The 26,518-nt window shown below is 48.3% G+C and overlaps 1 protein-coding gene across 3 annotated transcripts; it reads left to right on the forward strand.

The window, feature by feature from the left end:
• Positions 1-1,006: 1,006 nt before the first annotated feature.
• On the forward strand, positions 1,007-26,104 carry LOC133342841 (F-box only protein 10-like). 3 transcript variants are annotated; one of them, XM_061552161.1, is made up of 15 exons: positions 1,007-1,071; positions 9,791-10,403; positions 11,118-11,479; positions 11,754-11,926; positions 12,556-12,691; positions 13,151-13,412; positions 14,159-14,308; positions 15,148-15,284; positions 16,288-16,358; positions 17,710-17,862; positions 20,202-20,498; positions 21,548-21,858; positions 23,100-23,284; positions 23,606-23,785; positions 25,537-26,104. In XM_061552161.1, exons 1-14 carry the CDS (start codon positions 1,007-1,009, stop codon positions 23,775-23,777), a joined length of 3,087 nt encoding a protein of 1,028 aa, XP_061408145.1. In that variant the 3' UTR covers positions 23,778-23,785; positions 25,537-26,104. The 3 variants fall into 3 exon arrangements, 2 of the variants coding, with proteins under 2 accessions (XP_061408145.1, XP_061408144.1); XM_061552160.1 differs by having other exon boundaries at positions 23,606-26,104; XR_009755187.1 differs by lacking the exons at positions 23,606-23,785; positions 25,537-26,104 and adding an exon at positions 22,485-22,679 and having other exon boundaries at positions 1,015-1,071; positions 23,100-23,171.
• The last annotated feature ends 414 nt before the right edge of the window (positions 26,105-26,518 follow it).

Below are 26,518 nucleotides of genomic sequence, written 5' to 3' on the forward strand. Positions count from 1 at the left end.
TTGAGCAGAGGTGGGACAAAGTCATTGTTATGCAAGTCCAAGTCGAGTCTGAAGTCATCAAATTCATGACTCGAGTCTGACTCGAGTCCAAGTCACATGACTCGAGTCCACACTCAGAGGTGGGACAAAGTCATTGTTATGCAAGTCCAAGTCGAGTCTGAAGTCATCAAATTCATGACTCGAGTCTGACTCGAGTCCAAGTCACATGACTCGAGTCCACACCTCAGAGGTGGGACAAAGTCATTGTTATGCAAGTCCAAGTCGAGTCTGAAGTCATCAAATTCATGACTCGAGTCTGACTCGAGTCCAAGTCACATGACTCGAGTCCACACCTCAGAGGTGGGACAAAGTCATTGTTATGCAAGTCCAAGTCGAGTCTGAAGTCATCAAATTCATGACTCGAGTCTGACTCGAGTCCAAGTCACATGACTCGAGTCCACACCTCTGCTATTGAGTCTCTAATACATTTTTGCTCGTAATAATTAGTCTCGCACAGGACCTCATACAACGGATCCTCATCCTGATTGATGCCGTCGCAGTGATCAGCGCGAAACGTCGGACCATCCTGTTAAAACGCCCACGCGATGCGGCGACAATCAAAATCACATTTCCTCATCTCTCCGGTGGAAACTCCGCGTTCCTATGACGGGTCCGCCCCTGGCGTGAGACCTGCTGCGCCGAGGGCGGCAGCAGCCGCCGCGTGACGTCACCCGCCAGGTTCGTCAACCAGCGGCGGCGCGCTCTCAAAGCCGGTTATGACGTCACGCGCGAAGCACGGAATATGACGTCACGCGATGATCTACGGGGAGTGACGTCACGTTGGTTGCTACGGAGTGACGTCACGCGATGAGCTACAGGGAGTGATGTCACGCGATGAGCTCTGGGGAGTGATGTCACGTTGCGAGCTACGGAGAGCGACGTCACACAACAGCTACGGGGAGTGACGTCACGCGACGAGCTACGAGAGTGACGTCACCGAATGAGCTCTGGAGAGTGACGTTACGCGATGAGCGCTGCGGTCTCCATGGTGACAGGGCCCGGGGATGCTGCGCGTCCTCTCCTCCCCCCACGGTAATGGCCCCGGTTAAACGCCAGGCCACCATCACCATCATCATCAGCCAGCAGCATCATCATCACCATCATCATCACCATCAGCATCATGATCAGCATCATCATCAGCATCATCATCATCACCATCATCATCACCATCATCATCATCAGCATCACCATCATCATCACCATCATCATCACCATCATCAGCATCATCATCACCATCACCACCCACCATCATCATCACCATCATCACCTCACCAGCATCCCCAGCCATCACCAGCATCATCATCATCATCACCACCATCATCATCACCATCATCATCATCAGCATCACCATCATCATCACCATCATCATCACCATCATCAGCATCATCATCACCATCACCACCATCATCATCAGCATCATCATCACCATCATCACCATCACCAGCATCATCAGCATCATCAGCATCATCATCACCATCATCAGCATCATCATCACCACCATCAGCATCATCAGCATCATCATCATCAGCAGCATCATCATCATCAGCATCATCATCATCAGCATCATCATCATCACCACCATCATCAGCATCATCATCACCATCATCATCAGCATCATCACCATCATCATCATCATCACCACCATCATCATCACCATCATCATCATCATCACCACCATCATCATCACCATCATCACCATCACCAGCATCACCAGCATCACCATCATCATCACCAGCATCACCATCATCATCACCATCATCACCATCACCAGCATCACCAGCATCACCATCATCATCACCAGCATCACCATCATCATCACCAGCATCATCATCACCATCATCATCACCATCATCACCATCACCAGCATCACCAGCATCACCAGCATCATCATCATCATCATCACCACCATCATCATCACCATCATCACCATCACCAGCATCACCAGCATCACCATCATCATCACCAGCATCATCACCATCATCAGCATCATCAGCATCACCAGCATCAGCATCACCAGCATCATCAGCATCACCATCATCACCAGCATCACCATCATCACCAGCATCACCACCACCATCAGCATCACCAGCATCATCAGCATCACCATCATCACCAGCATCACCCATCATCACCAGCATCACCACCATCATCAGCATCATCAGCATCACCAGCATCAGCATCACCAGCATCGTCAGCATCACCATCATCACCAGCATCACCATCATCACCAGCATCACCACCACCATCAGCATCACCAGCATCATCAGCATCACCATCATCACCAGCATCACCATCATCACCAGCATCACCACCATCACCATCATCACCAGCATCACCACCATCATCATCACCATCATCACCACCATCATCATCATCACCATCATCATCATCACCATCATCATCACCATCATCATCACCAGCATCACCACCATCACCACCATCAGCATCACCACCATCATCATCATCACCACCATCATCATCATCATCACCATCATCATCATCACCACCATCATCATCATCATCACCATCATCAGCATCACCACCATCACCACCACCACCATCATCATCATCATCACCACCACCATCATCACCACCACCATCAGCATCACCAGCATCACCACCATCATCATCATCATCACCACCATCATCACCAGCATCAGCATCACCACCATCACCATCATCACCACCACCACCATCATCATCATCACCACCATCAGCATCAACCACCATCATCATCATCACCATCATCATCACCATCAGCATCACCACCATCACCAGCATCACCACCATCAGCATCACCACCATCACCATCATCACCACCACCATCATCATCATCACCACCATCAGCATCAACCACCATCATCATCACCATCAGCATCACCATCAGCATCACCACCATCACCATCACCAGCATCACCACCATCAGCATCACCACCATCACCATCAGCATCATCATCATCACCAGCATCAACATCACCAGCATCATCATCACCAGCATCATCATCACCACCATCACCATCATCATCACCATCATCATCATCACCACCATCATCATCATCACCATCATCAGCATCACCACCATCACCACCACCACCATCATCATCATCATCACCACCACCATCATCACCACCACCATCAGCATCACCAGCATCACCACCATCATCATCATCATCACCACCATCATCATCACCCCATCAGCATCACCACCATCATCATCACCATCATCATCACCACCATCATCACCAGCATCAGCATCACCACCATCACCATCATCACCACCACCACCATCATCATCATCACCACCATCAGCATCAACCACCATCATCATCATCATCACCATCATCATCACCATCATCACCATCACCAGCATCACCAGCATCACCATCATCATCACCAGCATCATCACCATCATCAGCATCATCAGCATCACCAGCATCAGCATCACCAGCATCATCAGCAATCACCATCATCACCAGCATCACCATCATCACCAGCATCACCACCACCATCAGCATCACCAGCATCATCAGCATCACCATCATCACCAGCATCACCATCATCACCAGCATCACCACCATCATCAGCATCATCAGCATCACCAGCATCAGCATCACCAGCATCGTCAGCATCACCATCATCACCAGCATCACCATCATCACCAGCATCACCACCACCATCAGCATCACCAGCATCATCAGCATCACCATCATCACCAGCATCACCATCATCACCAGCATCACCACCATCACCATCATCACCAGCATCACCACCATCATCATCACCATCATCACCACCATCATCATCATCACCATCATCATCATCACCATCATCATCACCATCATCATCACCAGCATCACCACCATCACCACCATCAGCATCACCACCATCATCATCATCACCACCATCATCATCATCATCACCATCATCATCATCACCACCATCATCATCATCATCACCATCATCAGCATCACCACCATCACCACCACCACCATCATCATCATCACCACCACCATCATCACCACCACCATCAGCATCACCAGCATCACCACCATCATCATCATCATCACCACCATCATCACCAGCATCAGCATCACCACCATCACCATCATCACCACCACCACCATCATCATCATCACCACCATCAGCATCAACCACCATCATCATCATCACCATCATCATCACCATCAGCATCACCACCATCACCAGCATCACCACCATCAGCATCACCACCATCACCATCATCACCACCACCATCATCATCATCACCACCATCAGCATCAACCACCATCATCATCACCATCATCATCACCATCAGCATCACCACCATCACCATCACCAGCATCACCACCATCAGCATCACCACCATCACCATCAGCATCATCATCATCACCAGCATCAACATCACCAGCATCATCATCACCAGCATCATCATCACCACCATCACCATCATCATCACCATCATCATCATCACCACCATCATCATCATCACCATCATCAGCATCACCACCATCACCACCACCACCATCATCATCATCATCACCACCACCATCATCACCACCACCATCAGCATCACCAGCATCACCACCATCATCATCATCATCACCACCATCATCATCACCACCATCAGCATCACCACCATCATCATCACCATCATCATCACCACCATCATCACCAGCATCAGCATCACCACCATCACCATCATCACCACCACCACCATCATCATCATCACCACCATCAGCATCAACCACCATCATCATCATCATCACCATGATCATCACCATCAGCATCACCACCATCACCATCACCAGCATCACCACCATCAGCATCACCACCATCACCCTCATCACCACCATCATCATCATCACCACCATCAGCATCAACCACCATCATCATCACCATCATCATCACCATCAGCATCACCACCATCACCATCACCAGCATCACCACCATCAGCATCACCACCATCACCATCAGCATCATCATCATCACCAGCATCATCATCACCAGCATCATCATCACCAGCATCATCATCACCACCATCACCATCATCATCACCATCATCATCATCACCACCATCATCACCAGCATCAGCATCACCACCATCAGCATCACCACCATCATCATCACCATCATCATCACCACCATCATCACCCGCATCAGCATCACCAGCATCACCACCATCAGCATCACCACCATCATCATCACCACCATCATCATCACCACCATCAGCATCATCATCATCACCATCATCATCATCACCATCATCATCACCACCATCAGCATCACCACCATCATCATCATCATCACCATCATCATCACCATCTGCATCACCACCATCACCAGCATCACCACCATCAGCATCACCACCATCACCATCATCACCACCACCATCATCATCATCACCACCATCATCATCACCAGCATCATCATCACCAGCATCACCATCATCACCAGCATCATCACCATCACCAGCATCATCACCAGCATCACCATCATCACAACCATCAGCATCACCACCACCATCATCATCACCACCATCATCATCACCAGCATCATCATCACCAGCATCACCATCATCACCAGCATCATCACCATCACCAGCATCATCACCAGCATCACCATCATCACAACCATCAGCATCACCACCACCATCACCATCATCACCACCACCACCATCATCATCACCACCATCAGCATCACCACCATCATCATCACCAGCATCATCATCACCAGCATCACCATCATCACCATCATCACCACCATCAGCATCACCATCATCATCATCACCACCATCATCATCATCACCACCATCATCATCACCAGCATCATCATCACCAGCATCACCATCATCACCAGCATCATCACCATCACCAGCATCATCACCAGAATCACCATCATCACCATCACCACCATCATCAGCATCATCATCACCATCATCAGCATCACCACCATCATCACCATCACCACCATCATCCATCACCATCATCACCATCATCACCATCACCACCAGCATCATCATCACCACCACCATCATCACCATCACCACCATCACCACCACCAGCATCACCACCATCATCACCATCAGCATCACCACCATCATCACCATCATCACCATTATCATCACCACCATCATCACCATCATCACCATCACGACCATCACCACCATCACCACCACCATCACCATCATCACCATTATCATCACCACCATCATCACCATCATCATCACCATCAGCATCACCATCATCACCATCACCACCATCACCACCATCAGCATCACCACCATCATCACCATCAGCATCACCACCATCATCAGCATCACCACCATCATCACCATCACCACCATCACCACCACCATCATCATCATCATCACCACCATCATCACCATCAGCATCACCATCATCATCATCACCACCATCATCACCACCACCATCACCACCATCATCACCACCACCATCACCACCGTCAGCATCACCACCATCATCACCACCATCATCACCACCATCACCACCATCATCACCACCATCATCATCACCATCATCACCACCATCATCACCATCATCATCACTACCATTAACAGCATCACCATCATCACCATCACCAGCATCATCATCATCACTACCATCAACAGCATCACCATCATCACCATCACCAGCATCATCACCATTACCACCATCATCACCACCATCATCACCATCACCAGCATCATCACCATCACCACCATCATCACCACCATCAGCATCACCACCATCATCATCATCATCATCACCATCATCATCACCATCTGCATCACCACCATCACCAGCATCACCACCATCAGCATCACCACCATCACCATCATCACCACCACCATCATCATCATCACCACCATCATCATCACCAGCATCATCATCACCAGCATCACCATCATCACCAGCATCATCACCATCACCAGCATCATCACCAGCATCACCATCATCACAACCATCAGCATCACCACCACCATCATCATCACCACCATCATCATCACCAGCATCATCATCACCAGCATCACCATCATCACCAGCATCATCACCATCACCAGCATCATCACCAGCATCACCATCATCACAACCATCAGCATCACCACCACCATCACCATCATCACCACCACCACCATCATCATCACCACCATCAGCATCACCACCATCATCATCACCAGCATCATCATCACCAGCATCACCATCATCACCATCATCACCACCATCAGCATCACCATCATCATCATCACCACCATCATCATCATCACCACCATCATCATCACCAGCATCATCATCACCAGCATCACCATCATCACCAGCATCATCACCATCACCAGCATCATCACCAGAATCACCATCATCACCATCACCACCATCATCAGCATCATCATCACCATCATCAGCATCACCACCATCATCACCATCACCACCATCATCCATCACCATCATCACCATCATCACCATCACCACCAGCATCATCATCACCACCACCATCATCACCATCACCACCATCACCACCACCAGCATCACCACCATCATCACCATCAGCATCACCACCATCATCACCATCATCACCATTATCATCACCACCATCATCACCATCATCACCATCACGACCATCACCACCATCACCACCACCATCACCATCATCACCATTATCATCACCACCATCATCACCATCATCATCACCATCAGCATCACCATCATCACCATCACCACCATCACCACCATCAGCATCACCACCATCATCACCATCAGCATCACCACCATCATCAGCATCACCACCATCATCACCATCACCACCATCACCACCACCATCATCATCATCATCACCACCATCATCACCATCAGCATCACCATCATCATCATCACCACCATCATCACCACCACCATCACCACCATCATCACCACCACCATCACCACCGTCAGCATCACCACCATCATCACCACCATCATCACCACCATCACCACCATCATCACCACCATCATCATCACCATCATCACCACCATCATCACCATCATCATCACTACCATTAACAGCATCACCATCATCACCATCACCAGCATCATCATCATCACTACCATCAACAGCATCACCATCATCACCATCACCAGCATCATCACCATTACCACCATCATCACCACCATCATCACCATCACCAGCATCATCACCATCACCACCATCATCACCATTATCACCATCACCAGCGTCATCATCACCATCATCATCACCACCATCATCATCATCATCACCAGCATCACCAGCATCACCACCATCATCACCATCATCACCATCACCACCATCATCATCACCATCATCATCACCACCAGCACCATCATCATCACCATCATCACCAGCACCATCATCATCACCACCATCATCACCATCATCACCAGCATCATCATCATCACCAGCACCATCATCACCACAATCACCACCATCATCATCACCATCATCACCATCACCAGCAGTATCACCATCATCACCAGCATCATCATCATCATCACCATCATCATCACCATCATCATCACCATCACCACCACCATCATCATCATCACCATCATCACCACCATCATCACCATCATCATCACCAGCAGTATCACCATCATCACCAGCATCATCACCATCATCATCACCACCATCATCATCACCAGCATTACCATCATCATCACCACCATCCTCATCACCAGCATCACCATCATCACCACCACCATCATCACCAGTATCACCATCATCACCAGCATCATCATCACCATCATCACCAGCACCATTGCCGTTATCATGAATATCAAGTTCACTGTCACCTTACCATAAACCACCGCCGTCATTATTACCATAACCGCAATCAATCATCGTCATCATCAACACCGGCATCGCTTCACCGCCGTCTCTGTGATCGCCGTCCCCACGCTCATCTCTGTGCCCAGCGAAAGTGCCCGCCACGGGTTGACTCCGATGGGGCCCGGCCACTCACAGCGGCAGCAGCAGCAGCGTGAACGGGGAAGCCTGCGGAATCGACCCCCTTCTCAGTTTTAGTTTAATGGGACCAAGTCTTCGGCAAAAGAGCCTACTGACTCCTCGTGTTTACTACACAGTGCTGACTCGGGTGTGCATTGTGCTTCATGGGTAGCGGTCAGTCGGCGAGTGGGGGACCGCTGAGCCGTGGCGATTCGCGTCCTGGGTGGCCGCGTGGAGCCCTCGGCTCAGCCTGTGCAGTGCCGCCACAGCCGCAGCTCGACTCTGTCTGGAGATCTGTTCAATCAGTGCCCCCCCCCCCCCCCCCACAGCAGCTGGGGTCGGTGCTGATGTCGCACTCCATCGCTCCCCCGCCAGCCAGGGCTTCTTGCCCGGCAGCCCCTGGGCGATCTTCGTAGTGGCGGCAGCCTCCTCGGGTTGGGGGGCCGATCTTCTCCAGGAGCTGGAGCTGGCGACAGCTGCAGCTACCCACATTGGCGAAGGCGACGCGAGCAGCGGGGGGGGGGGGGATCCGTGACTCCGTTTTACCCCTTCCCCGAGGTCCACCCCCCACACTCGAGAGGGAGCCCCCCCCCCCCACCGTGGGCATCCCTCCGGCTCCACTCTCCATACTTGGGGTCGCGGTCACCACCACCCGAGCCCCTCACTCCAGCACGCGCTTTGTAACTTTGTTAAATCCCTTGGGTCATCCCTGCAGACCCTGCCACCCTGGGTCTCGCTGGCGACCACCAGCGGTGGTCGATGTTCGACAATCATTGCCCTGCTCTGTCCGCCGCAGCTTCGTGATGGAGGTGGGCCGCCTCCCGCTGGAGCTGTGGCGTCTCATCCTCTCCTACCTCCAGTTGCCCGAGTTGGGCCGCTGCAGCTCCGTGAGCCGCACCTGGCGGGAGCTCGTCGTCAGCTTGGACAAGACGCGCTGGCGGCAGCTGTACCTGGGCTCGCCTCACGCCTGCCGTCGCCCACCGAACTGGCCGCTGCGGCCGGAATTGGAGCCGCCGTCGTGGCGCGAGGCCCTGCGGAGGGCCCTCCTCGCCAACCGCGTGTGGCGCCGCCACGACAGCCGCTGGAGTACCGTCGATGTCACCGGCTGTCTGTACGGGCCCTTCTTCCGCAAGCGGCCCGAATGTCGCAGCGCGTGGGTGGGTCCCGGCGGCGACTACGAGAGCCTGCGGGTGGCGTTGGCCTCACTGCCGCCCTACAGCCGCGTGTTTCTGCTGCCGGGCGTCTACGAGGAGCAGAGCGAGGTGGTCCTGCGGGCGCCCGTCGAGATCGTGGGCCAGGGCAGCCTGGGCCAGGTGGCGCTGCTCGTCAGCTTTGAACAGCAGTGCCCCACCGTACGCCTCTGCAACCTCGTGCTCATGCAGGCCTGGTTCACGCCCATCATCTACAAGGTGGGACGGGGATTCTAAAAGTGGGCCGCGCAGTTTACAATGCGTTCATTCCTCCTTCCAGGTTCCAGCTGGTTGAGAACGAGAACGTGCGCCAACCGTGGGAGGCACCGCAAGATCGAGGAATCTGCAGATTAATGGAGGACTTATGTTTAGAGTTGAGCGATACATGATCGTGAAATTAAACACGATACACAAGGGCTGTAGCTTCACGTCCCTTTTTAAAATGGTTGAAGTGGTTAGATACTCGAGTTTCAGTGGTGCTGGCTGAACGGATATTGCCATGTCATTATCAATAGGGCTGTAATGCACTCAGTTGCTGAAGCTAAATCATGAAGCCACTTGCCAACCATGTAACCCATCGTTAATCAATTCCAGTCTCTTCCATCGATTAACATATCTAGGAAATTGCCTTATTGATGTAGTATTCGTGGTTTTACTTTTAATTTCCTCTCCCCTTACAGTTACTTCACCAGATATCTCTTCTTATCAGTATATATGGACAAATGTAACTTCATTTTTCAACAAATTTCTATATATTGATCACACCTTGCCTATTATCTCACACACTCTACGTTGCTTGCTAAATACTTCCACCTCCACAAACAAGAGCATTTAACACCCGCTATGATGTATTGAATAACTGTGAATGATTGTCACTGCGCCGTGACTGGCACGATAACCCAAAGCTGCGGTGCTCTTATTCCTGCGGCGCAGACGAGCGTGGGCCACATGCAAATGGACACGTGCAACCTGGAGAACGGGCAGGTGCAGGTGAGTGCTCCGGCCACGTGTCACCTGCGCTTCTGTAGCTTCAGCCAGGCCGGCCTTCACCTGCACGCCGTTGCACTGGCCGCTGTGGAAAACTGCGAGTTCTCTGGGAGCGAGGGCGCTTCTTTGACAGTGGAAGGGTTCCCTTCGACCGACCATAACTGGGCCTACGAGCACCTGGCTGCGTCGCTGCGTGCCGACCTGCTGGCGCAGTCCTGTGGCCTGCTGGGAGCGGACACCGCGCTGGACTGGCTGAATCTCGGCTTCGACAAGAAGTCAGAAAGCGCGCAGAGCGACAAAACAGCAGGGTGAGGGTCGAATCATCTTACCCCCTCTCCACTCCTTTTGCCACCGAGGTTCAAGGGAATCTAGGGTTCAGTATGACGTGTATATTGCTTGGAGACTATTGCTACTTATTTAGCGTGCCAAGGTATGTTACGCGTGTCAGTGAAATATTGTACTCTATTTTATACTGCGTAGCATACATTCCTGCAGTGGATCTCCTGGTGTAAGTTAACGTATGTAAAGAAAACGATTGCGCATCGTGCGTTGCGTGTGCCTTGGATGTTCCTGCGCATGCAGGCAGGCAGGAGACGGCACGGGAGCCACGCATCACAGCCAGGGAAGCAAGGCGGTGGGGCGGGTGGGAGGACGCTGCTGGAATGTCAGCCACAAGGGCCAGAACTGTGTGTCAGGGACTGCACATGCGGGCCTTTCAGACTCCATCTCATCAAAGGCCCACCGCCTCTGCAATGGTAAAGCTGCGTAAAAAAAAGCAATGTTCTTTTCAGGCAGGGGTGTGTGTGCGTGCTGGCAGAGGAAACAGATGCAGCTGTGAGAAAAAGTAATTTGTGCTGTTGATGTTTCATATGTTTCTATGTCGTTGAATTTCTTTTGTTCCATACGTAGCAAACCGTGCTGATCGGAGGTGCGGGGGAAGGACAACAAACTAAACACAAAAAGCAGTTCTAAAGAAATGAGTTTTCATTCTAGATGGTTTAAAAATGCATAGCTCCAGTGGCTTCCTAATTTCGGAAGGAAGAGCATTCCAGACGGCCGCAGAAACGTATCTTCCAGTGTGCGATGCAGTGACCGTCTTTGTTCGATGGTGAGCCCAAAGCCGCTGCGAGGATAACCGGAGTTTGCGGGATGGTTTATCAAGGCCACATACAGTGACACCTGCAATATGTGCATCCTGTGTTGTCGAATGAATGTGGCTGTGTTTTTTGCAGCCACGTTCTGGTGATTATTTGTAACATCCCTGGTTTATTGAATGAAATACCCTTACATTTCTGAAAATCCATTAAAATGTAATGATAATAGTGAATAAAAAATTATCCATTAACTCTTGTAAATTTGTAAATATCATCATGCACGGTACCAGGCATGAACCGTGATGGCAACCACCACGGTGACGCGCTGACCCCAGCGGTTAGCGAGGGGGCATTTCTCAAGGACAGCAGTGGCAGAGACACGGAGCAGGAGGAAGACTACAAGGAGTTTGCGCACCTACTCACGAGGTCACGACAACACTCTGATGCCCTTCGTTACATTCTTGCAAAATAAACTTTTTACTCTGATTCTGTTTGTTAGAAACAAAAGTTTCGACGAACTGTTCCATACTTTTTTCATAATATCCGTAACACGTGAAAACTATTCAAACAATCTGAGTTTTGTTCAAAAATGTAAAAAAAAATTGGTATAATTCCCGGTAAAAATTGACATTATGCTACCTCAGTAAAGTTAAAATGCACTGCTGTGTTCTTATTGGCTGCCCATATTGTGTTGTACGGGTGCTCCTGTCCTTACCACCGTGATAGACTTACACAATTTGCTTCAGTAAATAAATTGCAGGAAACGTGACTTTACTGCAACATTTTACTGCCGGCGCTGAATGACTCCCAAATTTCACGAGTGACTGAACAGCGGGGGCTTAAGAGTGTCTTGATGCTTTGGGTGTGCGCGTGTGCCGTGCGCAGATTGCCGGTGGGGAGCCTAATGACGGGGGCAGGGGCCTCGCTGAGCATGGAGGAGGTAGGCCCTCGGAGCCTGGAGGAGGAGCTGCGCACGGAGAAGGAAGCCCGCCTGTTGGTGCGTCTAATCTTGGGCTGCGTGGTGCAGCGCTGCCTCTTCCGGGATGGGCGAGGAGGCGTGCTGTCCTCCACACATGCCCATGTGCGTCTCCAACACAACACCTTTCGCCACCTCCACCAAGCTATCCGCTGCCTGCAGGATGCCAAGGTTGGTTGTTACATGGCTGGAGCATCGCTTCTTTATGCAACTTACCGCAGGGAAAGACTGGGAATCCATCGCTAACATTTCGGGGCCTCTTATAATATTGAAGGAATACCAATTCTAAGCAACAAAAATAATAATCCCAGAAATGCTCTATTTTCACACAGAGAAAATCTGAAAAAATACTTGGAATTCCTGTAAGAAAGGCCTGAGCTGTCATCCTAATGACAGCTACTCCGATGAGCACGGTTGGCTCCATAAGGTGCGAAAGAAGTTCAACATACACACTAATGTGGTCTCTTGGAGTGCTTCCCAAAGGTGGAGGGACTACTTTTACAAAAATGGAAAAGTCCGCGCTTTGGGACCAGGCTTCGTGCCTCCTGATTGCAATCTGCTGCAAATGGGATTCTGAACATTCGCTTTCATGTGAAAATCTTTGTCATATTCAATTACCATATAAGAGCCATTTCAAACGGAGTCGGGATATAACAGAAAATAGAATACCTTAATGTGATGTTAACATTTTTACCATCAAATCCATATTTAACTTAAAAGTAATTATATAAATCTAAATTTATAAAGCAACATTTTAAACGTACAGAATATTAGTTTGAATATGTGGTTGCATCTTCGTGCTGTCTGCTGTGCACACCATCTGAATATAACCCACACCGATTCGCTGCTACGCGTGGAGTGATTCCCTGCGTGGTGGTCTCCTGCTGCCGTGTTTGTCCTGTGGGCGCGTTCCACAGGTGCTCGTGTTTCGTAACGAGATCCACCACTGCCGAGCGTCGGGCGTTTTCCTGCGCCTCTCCGCTGGCGGTGTCATTGCGGAGAACGACATCCACTCCAACGGCGAGGCAGCCATCGACATCCGCAAGGCGGCCAACCCCCTCGTACTGGTAGGCACCACCCCTCATGCCCACCTGGCTCCTCAATAACCCAGCTACAAGCGGTCACCCCCACTTGCCGCACTTTCGACGAACGAGCTTCCGTAAGATATTTATTTTTTAACCATCTGACTTGCGAACGTGAATTCGCACTTGCGAACCGAACCGCGGAACTGTTCAAAGTGTTACGTGCAAATGTTCGATATTTCTTCTTATTTGTGAGTTTAACAATGGTTCCATTTTTTGTTGAGCCATAACACATTTATAACGCTGACCGTATGTGCATTTAAATACAGTACATTATTGCAAGGCCGTAGCCATGGAGTCAACATTGGGGGGGACCAAATCTTCCAGGGGGTCTGGGGGTCCCTCCACCAAAAAAAAACATCTAAATTTGAAAACTCATTTCCTGTCATTTCCTGCCTAAAATATTATAAAATTCACTAACACATAGGATGGACTTTTTCTTTATTTTTTACAATAATGTCTAATAGTGTTTTGTATTACATTGCTCTGTTTTTTCTTTTTTACCTTTTCTTGTTTCATTGTATATAATGGCAGAGATTAGGGATTAATAAAGTACAACCATAACCACAATCATATAAACAGAAATCTATTTTATATCAATATATTGGGGGGAACATTTTGAGCATATTTGAATATTGGGGGGGGGGGGGGGGGGGAATGTGTCCTCCCCAATATTTATTATAATTACGGCCTTGCATTATTGTGTTCGACTTACAAATGGGGTCTCAGGAATGGAACCCGTTCGTAATTTGAGGACTGCCCGTACTGCCCGAGTGCCTCCTAAATGGTGCCTGGTCGTGACAGAGCGTTCTTGTGCGAGGCAGTGTAATCGCATCCACGGGGGACAACGCACAGGAATCTTGGTTATGGGTGGTGGCCGGGGCATCATCCGCAGCAACCTCATTTTCAACAATCGCGAGGCAGGGATCTGCATCCTATACCGTGGAAACCCGCTCGTCAGGTGGGGCTGCCACCGCTCTCTCTCTCCTGTCTGGCGTCTCGGCTGGGAAACCGAATTTTGTCTCTTCATGTCTTGCCCTGCCGTCAGCCTGTGTTCTGTGTGCGAGCGCGTTTATTGAAATAGAAGTGTCTTGCTGAGAGTAACTGTCCTTGTTCATTTTCTACATTACCGTTGGCGATTACACGGTACGATCTTTTTAGTTGACAGAGTTGAGAAAATATTTTGTTTATGAAGAAAAATGAGTGTAACATGATAAGTAGGTTTGTGTTTGTCCTAATGGTCAACTGTGTCCACATTGGTCACGTGGACATTTGAGTTGGGAGCAAAATAGATGGAACAAATGCATTAATGTCTTAAGGTTGCTCATGCAACCTTGATGAGGTCGAACATGGAGTGCAAAATCCTAATGAGGCCTCAGGTCACTTATGAAATGCGGTTTTATTCAAGCTTATCGTTAAAAATGCCACCATCTGTAGGATGGGCTGGTACCAGCTTCACTTTAATAAGCTATTGGATAATTAAGACGATACAAATGCAGGTATTTTTGAAGTGTGTTTAGAATTTTATACTTTTAAATTCTTATGCATAGTCTATTCTTAAGTCAATTTAATATACATATTAGCTTTTTTCCTCTTATTTCAAATCCTTGATGATTTGTTTGAATTGCACCTAAAATTATACTTCATTTAAAATGAATGAACAAAATGAAAGTTCTACCCTATAGAATGTTTAATATTTATTTACTTCATTTTGTTTTTCCTGTGATTTGTCCAATTGAACTTGTGTTACATTTGTTTCTTTTTGTGACTCATATTATTATTAGAAAAATAGACTTTTGTGTCAATGGGCTTTTACCTAATTTCGATGCAGGTCATCTATGTACTCTGTGTATAAAAACATATTGGAAACATCCTTTAGAAAAAGAAAATGTTTTGGTCCAGTATGCGATGAAAAGATAAACTTGTGTGTCCTCTTATTACAGCGATTGTGTTTTCTCCTTCAGTGGCAATTACATTTATCAAGGACTGGCAGCTGGGATTGCAGTGAATGAGAATGGACTGGGTCTCATTACAGGTGATGCATCTCCGTATACACCGTCATGTGTTGCGCCATCACAGGTGACATACGAATAATAATTAATCACCACTCACCGCTCCATTGTCTCATCACAGGTAAAGCTCTTCCGCTGTTCTCTTTTCCATCATTACAGGACACTTCACCCTGCCGACAATGGGGAGTACAATGGAAACAATCATTTAGGCCTCATACTTTATTCTTGCTGAGAACTATCACGGTTGAGGCATATCATTTCTGTGTTACTATAAAGGCGGTCCCCACTTTTACGCCATTACAATGCGTTCCTGCAAACCCCGTCGTTGTAAAGCAGATCGTGATAAATCAGACCCTATATTCCCAAAGACAGTAGAAACCTCACTTGATAATGTGTTTTTCCTTTTCTCAGCCAAATTTAGCAGGGTTTAATAGGTAAAAATCTCCAAAAACACGTCAGAGTAACAAAAGCTCCAACTCAAAGTGACTTCGGAATTATGTAAATGTGTAAATTTGGATCATAAATCGTATTGTCGTAAACTCGAGACCGACTGCACAAGCCGTATAGGGCTAGCTTTGAGACAATTTTATTAAACGCCTGAAACATGTTACACCTTGTTACAGATTACATATTACCATGGAAACAGTGCACATATTATTTATAGAAGTAAAAAAGGCATCTGCACAAAATGGTGTTCATCTGTGCTAAGGAGCAACTGTCAAGTTGCAGTTTTCGTCTTTAACCAAGTAAGAACTCAAGAGACCAGGATTGCCTCATATGCAAGATAGTCTCACACTTGAAGACTTCATCTTTCCAGTAATAAAAAAAAACTGATCAATCGATTACAAAAATAAAATGTATTTACATGAACTGACGTTGCATACAATAACCATCAGCCATCCTTCATTTTGATAACGTTTACAATGTTATAGCTATTCTTGGTTCTTTCGGTAAAGTCACGTATAAAAGTCACGTAGAAGGGAAATAATAAAATAAAATAAATATATAAATATAAAATAAATATAAAACTATAAAAATTATCATGACGTTTCGACTGCAACACAAGCAATCATCATCAGGTGTGAAATCTGATGATGATTGCTTGTGTTGCAGTCGAAACGTTGTGAGAATTTTTATTGTTTTATATTTATATTATTTTATTATTTCCCTTCTACGTGACTTTACCGAAAGAACCGAGAACATGAATCCCTGCAGTCACGAAAGCAGCTTTGAATCGAGAATGTGATAGCTATCGGTGCCCTTGCCCACTTTCGTCGTCCCAGGTAAGGTGGCACCTCGAGCAGGGCGCGGACGCACGTGTGCCCCATGCAAGCGAGACAGCGCGGCTGACCGCGCGCACTTCTGCATTGGTAGGTAACCTGATACACGAGAACCAGCATGGCGGCGTGGACATTCGCAGAGGAGGGGACCCGGTCCTCAGAAACAACCTCATCTGCCACAGCGCTTGCGATGGCGTGGTGATTGGGGAGCGAGGCCGGGGACTCATTGAAGGCAACAGCATCTGTGGTGAGTGCACTTCATTCAGCGTCGCATCTGCCAGGCCTGCGGCCCTCTTGAACTCATGAAGCACTTCTCCAGTTTGGTTTTCTGAAATTTGAAATCCCAATCGAGCGCCATCACACATCTCCCATCTTCTTAATTACATTATACTACTATATACAGTGTGAGGCTCTACCTATATACCTCATAAGTATATATATATCATGATTAATCAAATTATTAATACAAATTTATTATTACACTGACAATACTGGCATGAAATCGTGAGTTAAGAATGAGCAACACAGGGCCATATATGTATGGCCTTTTCCCAGTTCATTGTTGTTTCCTCCTTGCACCCCTCCCGCCGCCACCCATCCCCCCCCCCCCCCCCCCCGGCCACCCCCGCTCACCACTCGCTCACGGCCTGGTGAGCCCAGGACCCCTTCAATGCCTGGATATTGAGGCGGAAGACGAGAGGCAACCAGTGGCACATTTGTGTCTGACGGATTCCTCGATGATCCCCATAGCCGGGAAGGACTTCGTGGGGACCTTCTTTGTGGTTCCCACGCTGTCCCAGGGGACGGTTCTTCTGGACCTGGGACGAAACCAGATAATCTCACCGCTAGGCGGCATGTTCCTGCAGTCACGAAAGCTTCGCATCTTATTTTTTCTTAGTTTTCAACTTATGCCATTTTTACTTGTGCCGTATTTACCAGCCACCTGGTCTCCATATTTCGTCCAGGGTGAGCGCCAGGAAGACCGCATGGGGGGACGTGTCAGAATACAACGGGGGGGAGGGGACTTCCACCTCCCTTTCTTCTGTATGGCTGCTGATGCAGATGCAGAGCAACAACTACAATTTCACATTCAGGCGGGAAAGCCAGCAGATGCCTCTGTTGTATTTGTGCATCGGGCATTGCGCTGTCATACGTTGTTACGGTCACCCTGTTCTGGATGACCACAGTTGCACACGAGAAGGTTTTTCATTTTCCATTTGTGTGTCAGTTATCCACATCTGCTATGGTTTGTGCAGTGGATGCGGTTTAGGGTGGACCATGGACTTTGTGGAAGGTCAAACCCATGGGACAACGACAGTGAATAATGGACGTACAAATGAGTCGAAAACAATAATTCTTTAATCAATTTGTAACTAAATGGTGACAAGTCATGGCTTTTGTAGGGCGGAGAGTGGCACTGCATTTAGTATTTGGTTGCCAATAAAAAAAAGCATAATCGTCGAGAGACGGCAGCAGGAGAAAGTTAATATGAAAAACGTGTGACACGTTTAGAACATTAAAGAGCTGGAGAAAGAACTGCAATTAGGTGGTAAAAATAGTGAGGCATTCCGAACCCCGTCAGGTTCTAGGAGTGTAGTATTACTTCCCCACCAGCTGGCAGGCTGACCCTGTCAAACAAGTATGGTGCCCTTCCAATTTAAGCAATAGCACACAGGTTTGGAAACCTTTTTACCGCACACCTGCTTTTCAAAACGAATAATTCGCTTTAGTTTAATGTTGTGAAAAATAAAATGACAATTTTTCCTTTGAAATTCAGCAGCCTACCACTTACATTGACAGGGCTGGAACGTATGCCAACAAAGGTCATACGCCCTGCCCAACCTATTTTAGTATGGGGATACTTTTACGTTTATTGACATGCACAAGCCAGGAGCCTGCCATTTGATTAAGAACATAACTACAACCGGTGTTTGGATATAATGGTGAACCGTTAGCGGACGTGAAACTCCGAAACCTCAAATTTCTTGGCCATGAAACACATTACGGTGACATCAAATGTGCACAGGCTGTACAGAAAAGCTTGAGATGATGTGACCGTATCTCAGGACGCTGTAAACATTGGGGTAAATTGTGAAAGCAAGGGGAACGAGCAATTGGCAAAGTGAATTCATATGCAGTTTGCACATATTTGGCAAGGTACTCGCTCGATAAAACTTCACAAGTGAGAGGGCTGTTGCACTTGTGTCTCGTATTGTGTCCCGTTTGCTGTCCGTCTCGTTTGCATTGTTCTCTTTATTTTGTTGTCTTGATTGTAATGTTTGACGCATTTAAATTTTACATCTCACGTCCCCGATGTCTGACTCGTATATCGTCTAATTTTTAGTGCCTCTCTTATTTGTCACACCCATGAATGTTGTGGGTTTACCCTCCAACACACCGGTAATGTGCTGAAGTAGTAACTAATTGGCACGTTTTGTTTACGCGACAAAACTCACCAATTGGCTGCGTCGGGTGGTGGCGGGTTTAACGACGCGTCTATATATATTCACGAGATCTAACCCAATATTGGTCGCGAAAGCCCGCCACTGCGTGTTCAATTTACCAGCGTGCGTTGCTATGCTGCAGAAAACAAGGGCTGTGGAGTGTGGATCATGGCGTCGGGCACACCCCACGTCCTGGGCAACGTGATCGCGCACAACGGCCTGCACGGGGCCGCCGTCTTCTGCCGCAAGGAAGGTCCCGTGGAGGCGCATGGCGGCCAGGCGATGTACCGCGCCGAAGGGGAGGGCCCGCATGGCGACGACGCGGAGCTGCTGAGCTGGGAAGGGGACGGCGACCCGCTGGAGGAGGCGGAGCGGCGCGGTGGCCACGCGGCCATCACCACCACCATCCTGGAGTACAACAACATGCTCTACAATGCAGGTGCTTCATAACTCTACGTATGTACTGTGTGCAGGGCCGGATTAAGATTTTGTAGGCCCCTGGGCTACAGGTACTGTGAGGCCCCCAGTAATATTTTCAAAAGGAAAACAAAGTTCAAGAAAATTAAATTTATTTTTACAAGGCTAACCACAAATACTAAATTCAGCATTCACAAAGTGAAATAACGTCTCACTTCATTTCTGGAGGCCCTCCAGCTGGCGGAGGCCCCTGGGCTGCAGCCCCTAAAGCCCCCGTGCCTTAATTCGGCCCTGACTGTATGTATGTTGGACTTCTTTTGGGCTGTACGTAGCCAACCGTGCTAGTCGCAGGTGCGTGAAATTTGTATATTTTGTGGAATTCAGAAGTAAATGCAAAAGGCAAGATTTCAATACATTTTGGGTTTTTGTAAGGTAAGCTGAAGCTGCCATGCGTTTTAGATTTGAAGCGCTTGATACAGTAAATCTAGCTGTGACGGTCCCACCTGATGACGGAGACTTGTGTTGCCTCCGAAACGTCGTGATTTATTATTTTATTTCTATTATTATTTCTATTATTGTGTAGTATTTATGTTATTATTTATTTATTTTTTTACTTACGTGACTTTACCGAAAAAAACCTAAGAGTATCTGCCATGCGTTGCACAATTGCGTGTGGCTCGTCGGCACATGGCACCATGAAGGCCACGTTCCTTCGTTGAAAAATCCTGCACCCGATGACTGTCGAGTGTGGGTGGAGGGAGGCCGAGTGATGTGATGGTTGTGTATGTGGACATTGCTGATAGAATGCAGAGGACTACTTTTCGTATTCCACCTCCATTCTCTCAGCCTTGCACAATCAGCATCCACCAACCTCTCCCAAGTGCTGTATTTTCAGATTGTGTCAGAAATAAATTAAAGAATACTAAACACGACCTTTGGTTGATATCACATTTACATTCAAAGATTCAATGACTGCTTTGAAATATGAACTAATTGTTATTGCACGTGCTCTGCCAAGCCTATGTGCTCGTAAATCGGTGTAAAATGTTTACAACGCTGCGTCGCCTCCAGGGGCAGGGGTGTTCGTGAAGAGCAGCGAGTCGCTGACGGTCGCCTGGAACGCGCTGCACTGCAATGAGGAGTGCGGCGTGGCCGTGCACAAGAGCACGGCGCTGGCACGCATCGCCAGCAACAACGTGAGCTGGAACGGCCGCGGGGGCGTCAGCGTGCGGCCCAGCTGCAAGGTGGAGCTGCAGGGCAACGGCGTCTACCACAACACCGGGCACGGCATCGAGTCTTGCGGCGAGGGAAGCCTCATCGAGAACGACGTCGTTACCAGTCGTGGATGTGGCCTGCGCCTGGCCCAGGATGCACGCATGCTGGTGGGCAGTCGCATGCGGTCTTGCCATGGACTTACGTATTGTGGACATTGTTTATCCAGTCACGCGACGTTTTTAAGAGTCGGCAGATTCCTGCCAAGTCTTATTATTATGTTTTATTTTTATTATTTTATTACTTCCCTTCTACGTGACTTTACCGAAAGAACCAAGAAGATGAATCCCTGCAGTCACGAAAGCTTTAAATCAAAATTCCTGCCAAGTGTTTGCAGCATGAAGAGTTGTCGCTTTGTGTAATTCCAGTTGATTAAATTTCGGCGTCGGGATGTTTGGCCAATACCAGTTACATTGCATGTGTTTATTCGGAGGAAACTGGTGAATCCAGCGGAGGTCCATGCAGAACAGGGGAAGAACATACAAACTGACAGCAAGGTGCATGAGCCAGGAATCGAACCCAGAACCACTCTGCCAACCTGTCGCTAAAACTAATGCAATGCAGTGTGGTTTAGAAACAAAAACAATTGAGTATTATTTTAGTTAAATATTCTATTTAGGTCTTGTGGAATGAGGGATTTACGATTTTTTACTATTTTATCTGTGATGGAAATCATCATCCTTCTGATGTTATTCAAATGTGAACCACGTTATGGTTACTCATCCACTTGCCTCAGGGCCACGAAGAAGCCAACAGAGATGAGCAATGAAGCACGCACGAGGAGTCCCCTTCGACTCGCGTGCTACGCCGCGTCGAGCAGCGGGTGCACTGGGCCAGGGGTCGGCAAACCTGCGGCTCCAGAGCCGCGTGCGGCTCTTTGGCTGCTCTCTTGTGGGGCAGCCGGCGGTAAAAAAAAAGGAAAATCTTAAACGTAAATGAACGTAAAAAGTATGTATTCAATGTGGCAGGGAATGGGTCACTATGGAATGTCTTAGTGACTACAGATTTTACAACAAACTGTATTGTTAAAGCATAACTAAAGGGGGGGGGGGAAACTAAAGATGCAGTTTATTCCATCACCTATTTTGTTTATTCCATCACTTATTTTGTTTATTCCATCACCTATTTTGTTTATTCCATCACCTATTTTGTTTATTTAAGTCAGAATTTGTCATCTGTATACCTGCTGCTGTGTTTGCGTACAAGCAGCTCTGCGTGGTAAAAAAAAATGGTTCTTCTTTCAAACGCTGCCAACACCTGCCCTGGACAATGAAGGGCAAATACAAGTTATTGAAACGTCACGTGCAATACTTGCCTCTGGGCCGCGCTCTCTGGATGCTGTCTTTCGCAGGTGCTAAAGAACCGCGTGCTGTCCCTTCACCGCTATGCGATGGCGGTGTTCGAACGCACGCGCGGGACCATCCAGGCCAACCTACTCTTCCAGAGCACGGGGTACGAGGCGCTGCACATCGAGCTGAGCAGCGCGGGCGACGTGCTCATCCAGGGCAATGAAATGGTGCCTTTCCCTGCGCCAGGGTGAGCGCTCGCGCGCACGCGTCTCAAGGCAGCATCCCCGCAATGCATGAATCCGCCTGCTTGCTTGGAGACGCCTCGCACGTCAGACCACAGCAAGCTCAACACAGCACCCTCACTTGTATTCTATTAGCAAGCTTCATGGGCCTCCCACCGGTGCTGTCTCACTCCCTGCCCCAGTTTTAATCCAGGCTCAAGCCCACGGTTTCTGTCGAGCGTCTTGACTTTTAGACGCCGTATTGATCCACACCGCGTTGCTGCCGCTGCTGTTCTTGTCCCCCGCGCGTGTGCCCCCCCCCCCCCCCCCCCCCCCCGCGCGTGCAGGTGCGAGCCGGGCTCTCGCTGGGGCCGTCTGGAGGAGCCTCCACCGCGACCGCACTCCCTCTCCTCGAAGCGACCCGGTGGCCCCCGCTCCGTGTCCATGGTGACGCGGCTGGGCGGCGGCGTGAGCCAGGGCTGCTCTGGAGGAGGCAGCAGCGTGTGCACCCTGCTGTAGCCACGGGGGTACGCCGCCGTAGGTCCCCTGTGCGGGTCACGTAGTTGCACACTGTCCATTTGTAACTCGATAATAGAGGGGGCTTTTGTTGGGTTAGATCGCGTGAATATAAATGTGGTGTCGTTAAACCCGCCACCACCCGGCACAGCCAATTAGTAAGGTTTGTCACATAAACACAACGTGCCAATTCGTGACGAGTACAGCAGCACACCGCTTGTGTGTTGGAGAGTAAACCCACAAAATTTACAATTCTATTTGTAACAGCTTCTGTACGTGATGGTGTAAGGTAGCGTAAGCAGTGCTACTTTGGTGTAGCTTTACTCGGCAAGCGATTGTCCCCGCAGGTGATTGGTCATATTTGAGATTCAGATTTTTTTTAATAATCGGGTTTTTAAAATTTTATTTTTTAAATAATTTTTACCATTTAATTTCTTGTTGCATCTCCTTTGTACAGTTTTGTTTACTCCGTTACCTCGAAGGTAAAATGAATGTATAATTTGTATATAATTTACATAAATTGCAATCAGGTGTGATACACATGTAATGTGAGTATAAGAATCGATTTGATTGAATCAATCGTCATGTTGCAAATGTTGACACGTTGCAACATAGAATGAACTCTTGTGTCTGTATTGCAATAGTTGCGTAACATTACGTTTTCAGCAAATCACAATACAAAATATATTTATTGTTGTGTACCAAGAAATACCTAAGGATGCGATTCCACTCAACCCACACTTTTGGCCTTCTTACTCACGTGGCACCCGGTTAATCACAGCGGCCGTCAACACACTCGGTAGTGGTGAAGTCTTGATCACAGTTCAGCACCAGCACATGGGAATTTGAGTTGTTTGGCGGGTGGCAGCTCCCACCCCGTCTCCTGGGGAGGGCCACGGAGTTTCTTGGCGGTGACCCAGAGCTCCGTTTGGTGCCCTTACGTGTGGCTTAGCGTGCGAAGGTGTCGTCTTGTGGACAGTGCCGGATTAAGCTGATGCAGGGCCTGTAGCATGTTATAAAACGGGCCCTAAATAAAAAAACACGTAAATATTAAAATACCAATTTTTAACATGTATAGTAAAATAATTGTATTTTTTTATTTGCTATACAACCAGATACAACAAATCGCTAACCGTAAACACTCAGCATAGTACTATAGTAATAGAGCAAGTACAGAATCACTGAAACGGAATTGATAGCTTGAAAGCATTTAGCGCGGGGCTCTTTAAAGTGCAGGGCCTGTAGCATGTATAGCTACTTTGCTACTCGGATAACCCGGCACTGCTTGCAGACGCAGACATTCTCGTCTCGCCGGAAGAACCCGATGGAGCTGCAAGGCTGTGCTTCACAGGTGTCCAACCCAGGCTGGGGGTGGCAATGGATGGAAATCGCAGAGAAAATTACAAAAGCTGGCGGAATTCCTTCCACCAGATAATCGTTCCGCTCAGTCTTGGCTTACTCAAATCCCACATGCCGTTTTTTTTATTTTACTTGGTGGAGTGCTGCAATCACGAGCCTGCGTGCTATTTCGGTTTTATTTATTTTAATTAATCATTTAATTCAGTTTTTAGCCCTGTACAGCACTTTGCGACTTCCGGGTGAAATCTGTTTTAAGAGTGTAAAGTATTTTTTTCCTAGATAAATTAAACCATCATAAACAGAATAATATTGGCAAAGGTAAAACAGGACGTCTCTTTGGGGCAACTCGTCTCGGCCCGGGTGATTGTGGGTGTTCTCCACGGCGCGTGCGGCCCCAGCACAGCCGTCCTAGCGGAAAGGAACTGGCGTTGTGCGGCTGCCGGCCTTCGATCGTCTACCGGGGAGCTAAGGAGGCGCTCAGGACTCGCCGATCTGGAGCTTGTCGAAGGCCAAATGTGTGAAGAAAGAATGTCAGCCTGCTGAAGCTGACACAAATAGACATTCTAAAAAAAGCACGAAGAATTAGGTAACGTAACTTTCATATATTTTCCTCATTTTAAATCATACATTTAATCCTAGCACACCACTGCCAGAATTTTTATTTATTTATTCCAAAGAAAGGACAATGCTCCAATCGACTCCCGCCTACGTGCGTTACAAACACAACCCGAGCTCGCTCTCCGCTTCACAGCCGATGTTAGAGCGGCGCGTTATGAAATCCACGTGACTACCGTCACAAGCAACATAAATATTAAAAGAGTTTCACTGTTTAACTTCATGTTTAGGATGGTATTTGGGAGGATTGTGGGTACATCGACTTAGTTTTATAAATGGCAACACGTTAAAAATGAATTTTTTTAAGTGTGCTGTTTGTGGCACAATTGGGCAAAAAATAAAACATTTTTACATTCCGCCTCGTGAAATATTGCAACCGTAAAAACATCCTACACTGCTTTGTGTCGAGTTTATTGTACTTACCCCACATCTGCGATCATCACGGTTGACTACGTGTGGTGCGGAAGACGTTCAACATGCATACATATGTAGTGTCAGTGATTCGGAGACCAGGGTTTCCAGGAGGCACCTTATTTATTAACACCTTCACACTTCACAGGTTCGTCCTCGCACTCTCCCTAGTCGTCTAGCCTAGCCAAAACACAAACCTGACCGTGTAACACTGATGGCGCTGACCGAGACAGCCAACAACTGTCCGGCCGTTCAATATCTCGCGAAGACAGCAGCGACGAAGACGGCGACCGGTAGCCCTGAGCTCCCGCTCTCAGTTGCTTTTATGCTCCCGGCGCGGCCTGGCTCCGTCCTGGCCG

The sequence above is a fragment of the Lethenteron reissneri genome, chromosome 16 (genome assembly GCF_015708825.2).
Source record: "Lethenteron reissneri isolate LAM-NWPU_2019-01 chromosome 16, ASM1570882v1, whole genome shotgun sequence".
Lineage (NCBI taxonomy): Eukaryota > Metazoa > Chordata > Hyperoartia > Petromyzontiformes > Petromyzontidae > Lethenteron > Lethenteron reissneri.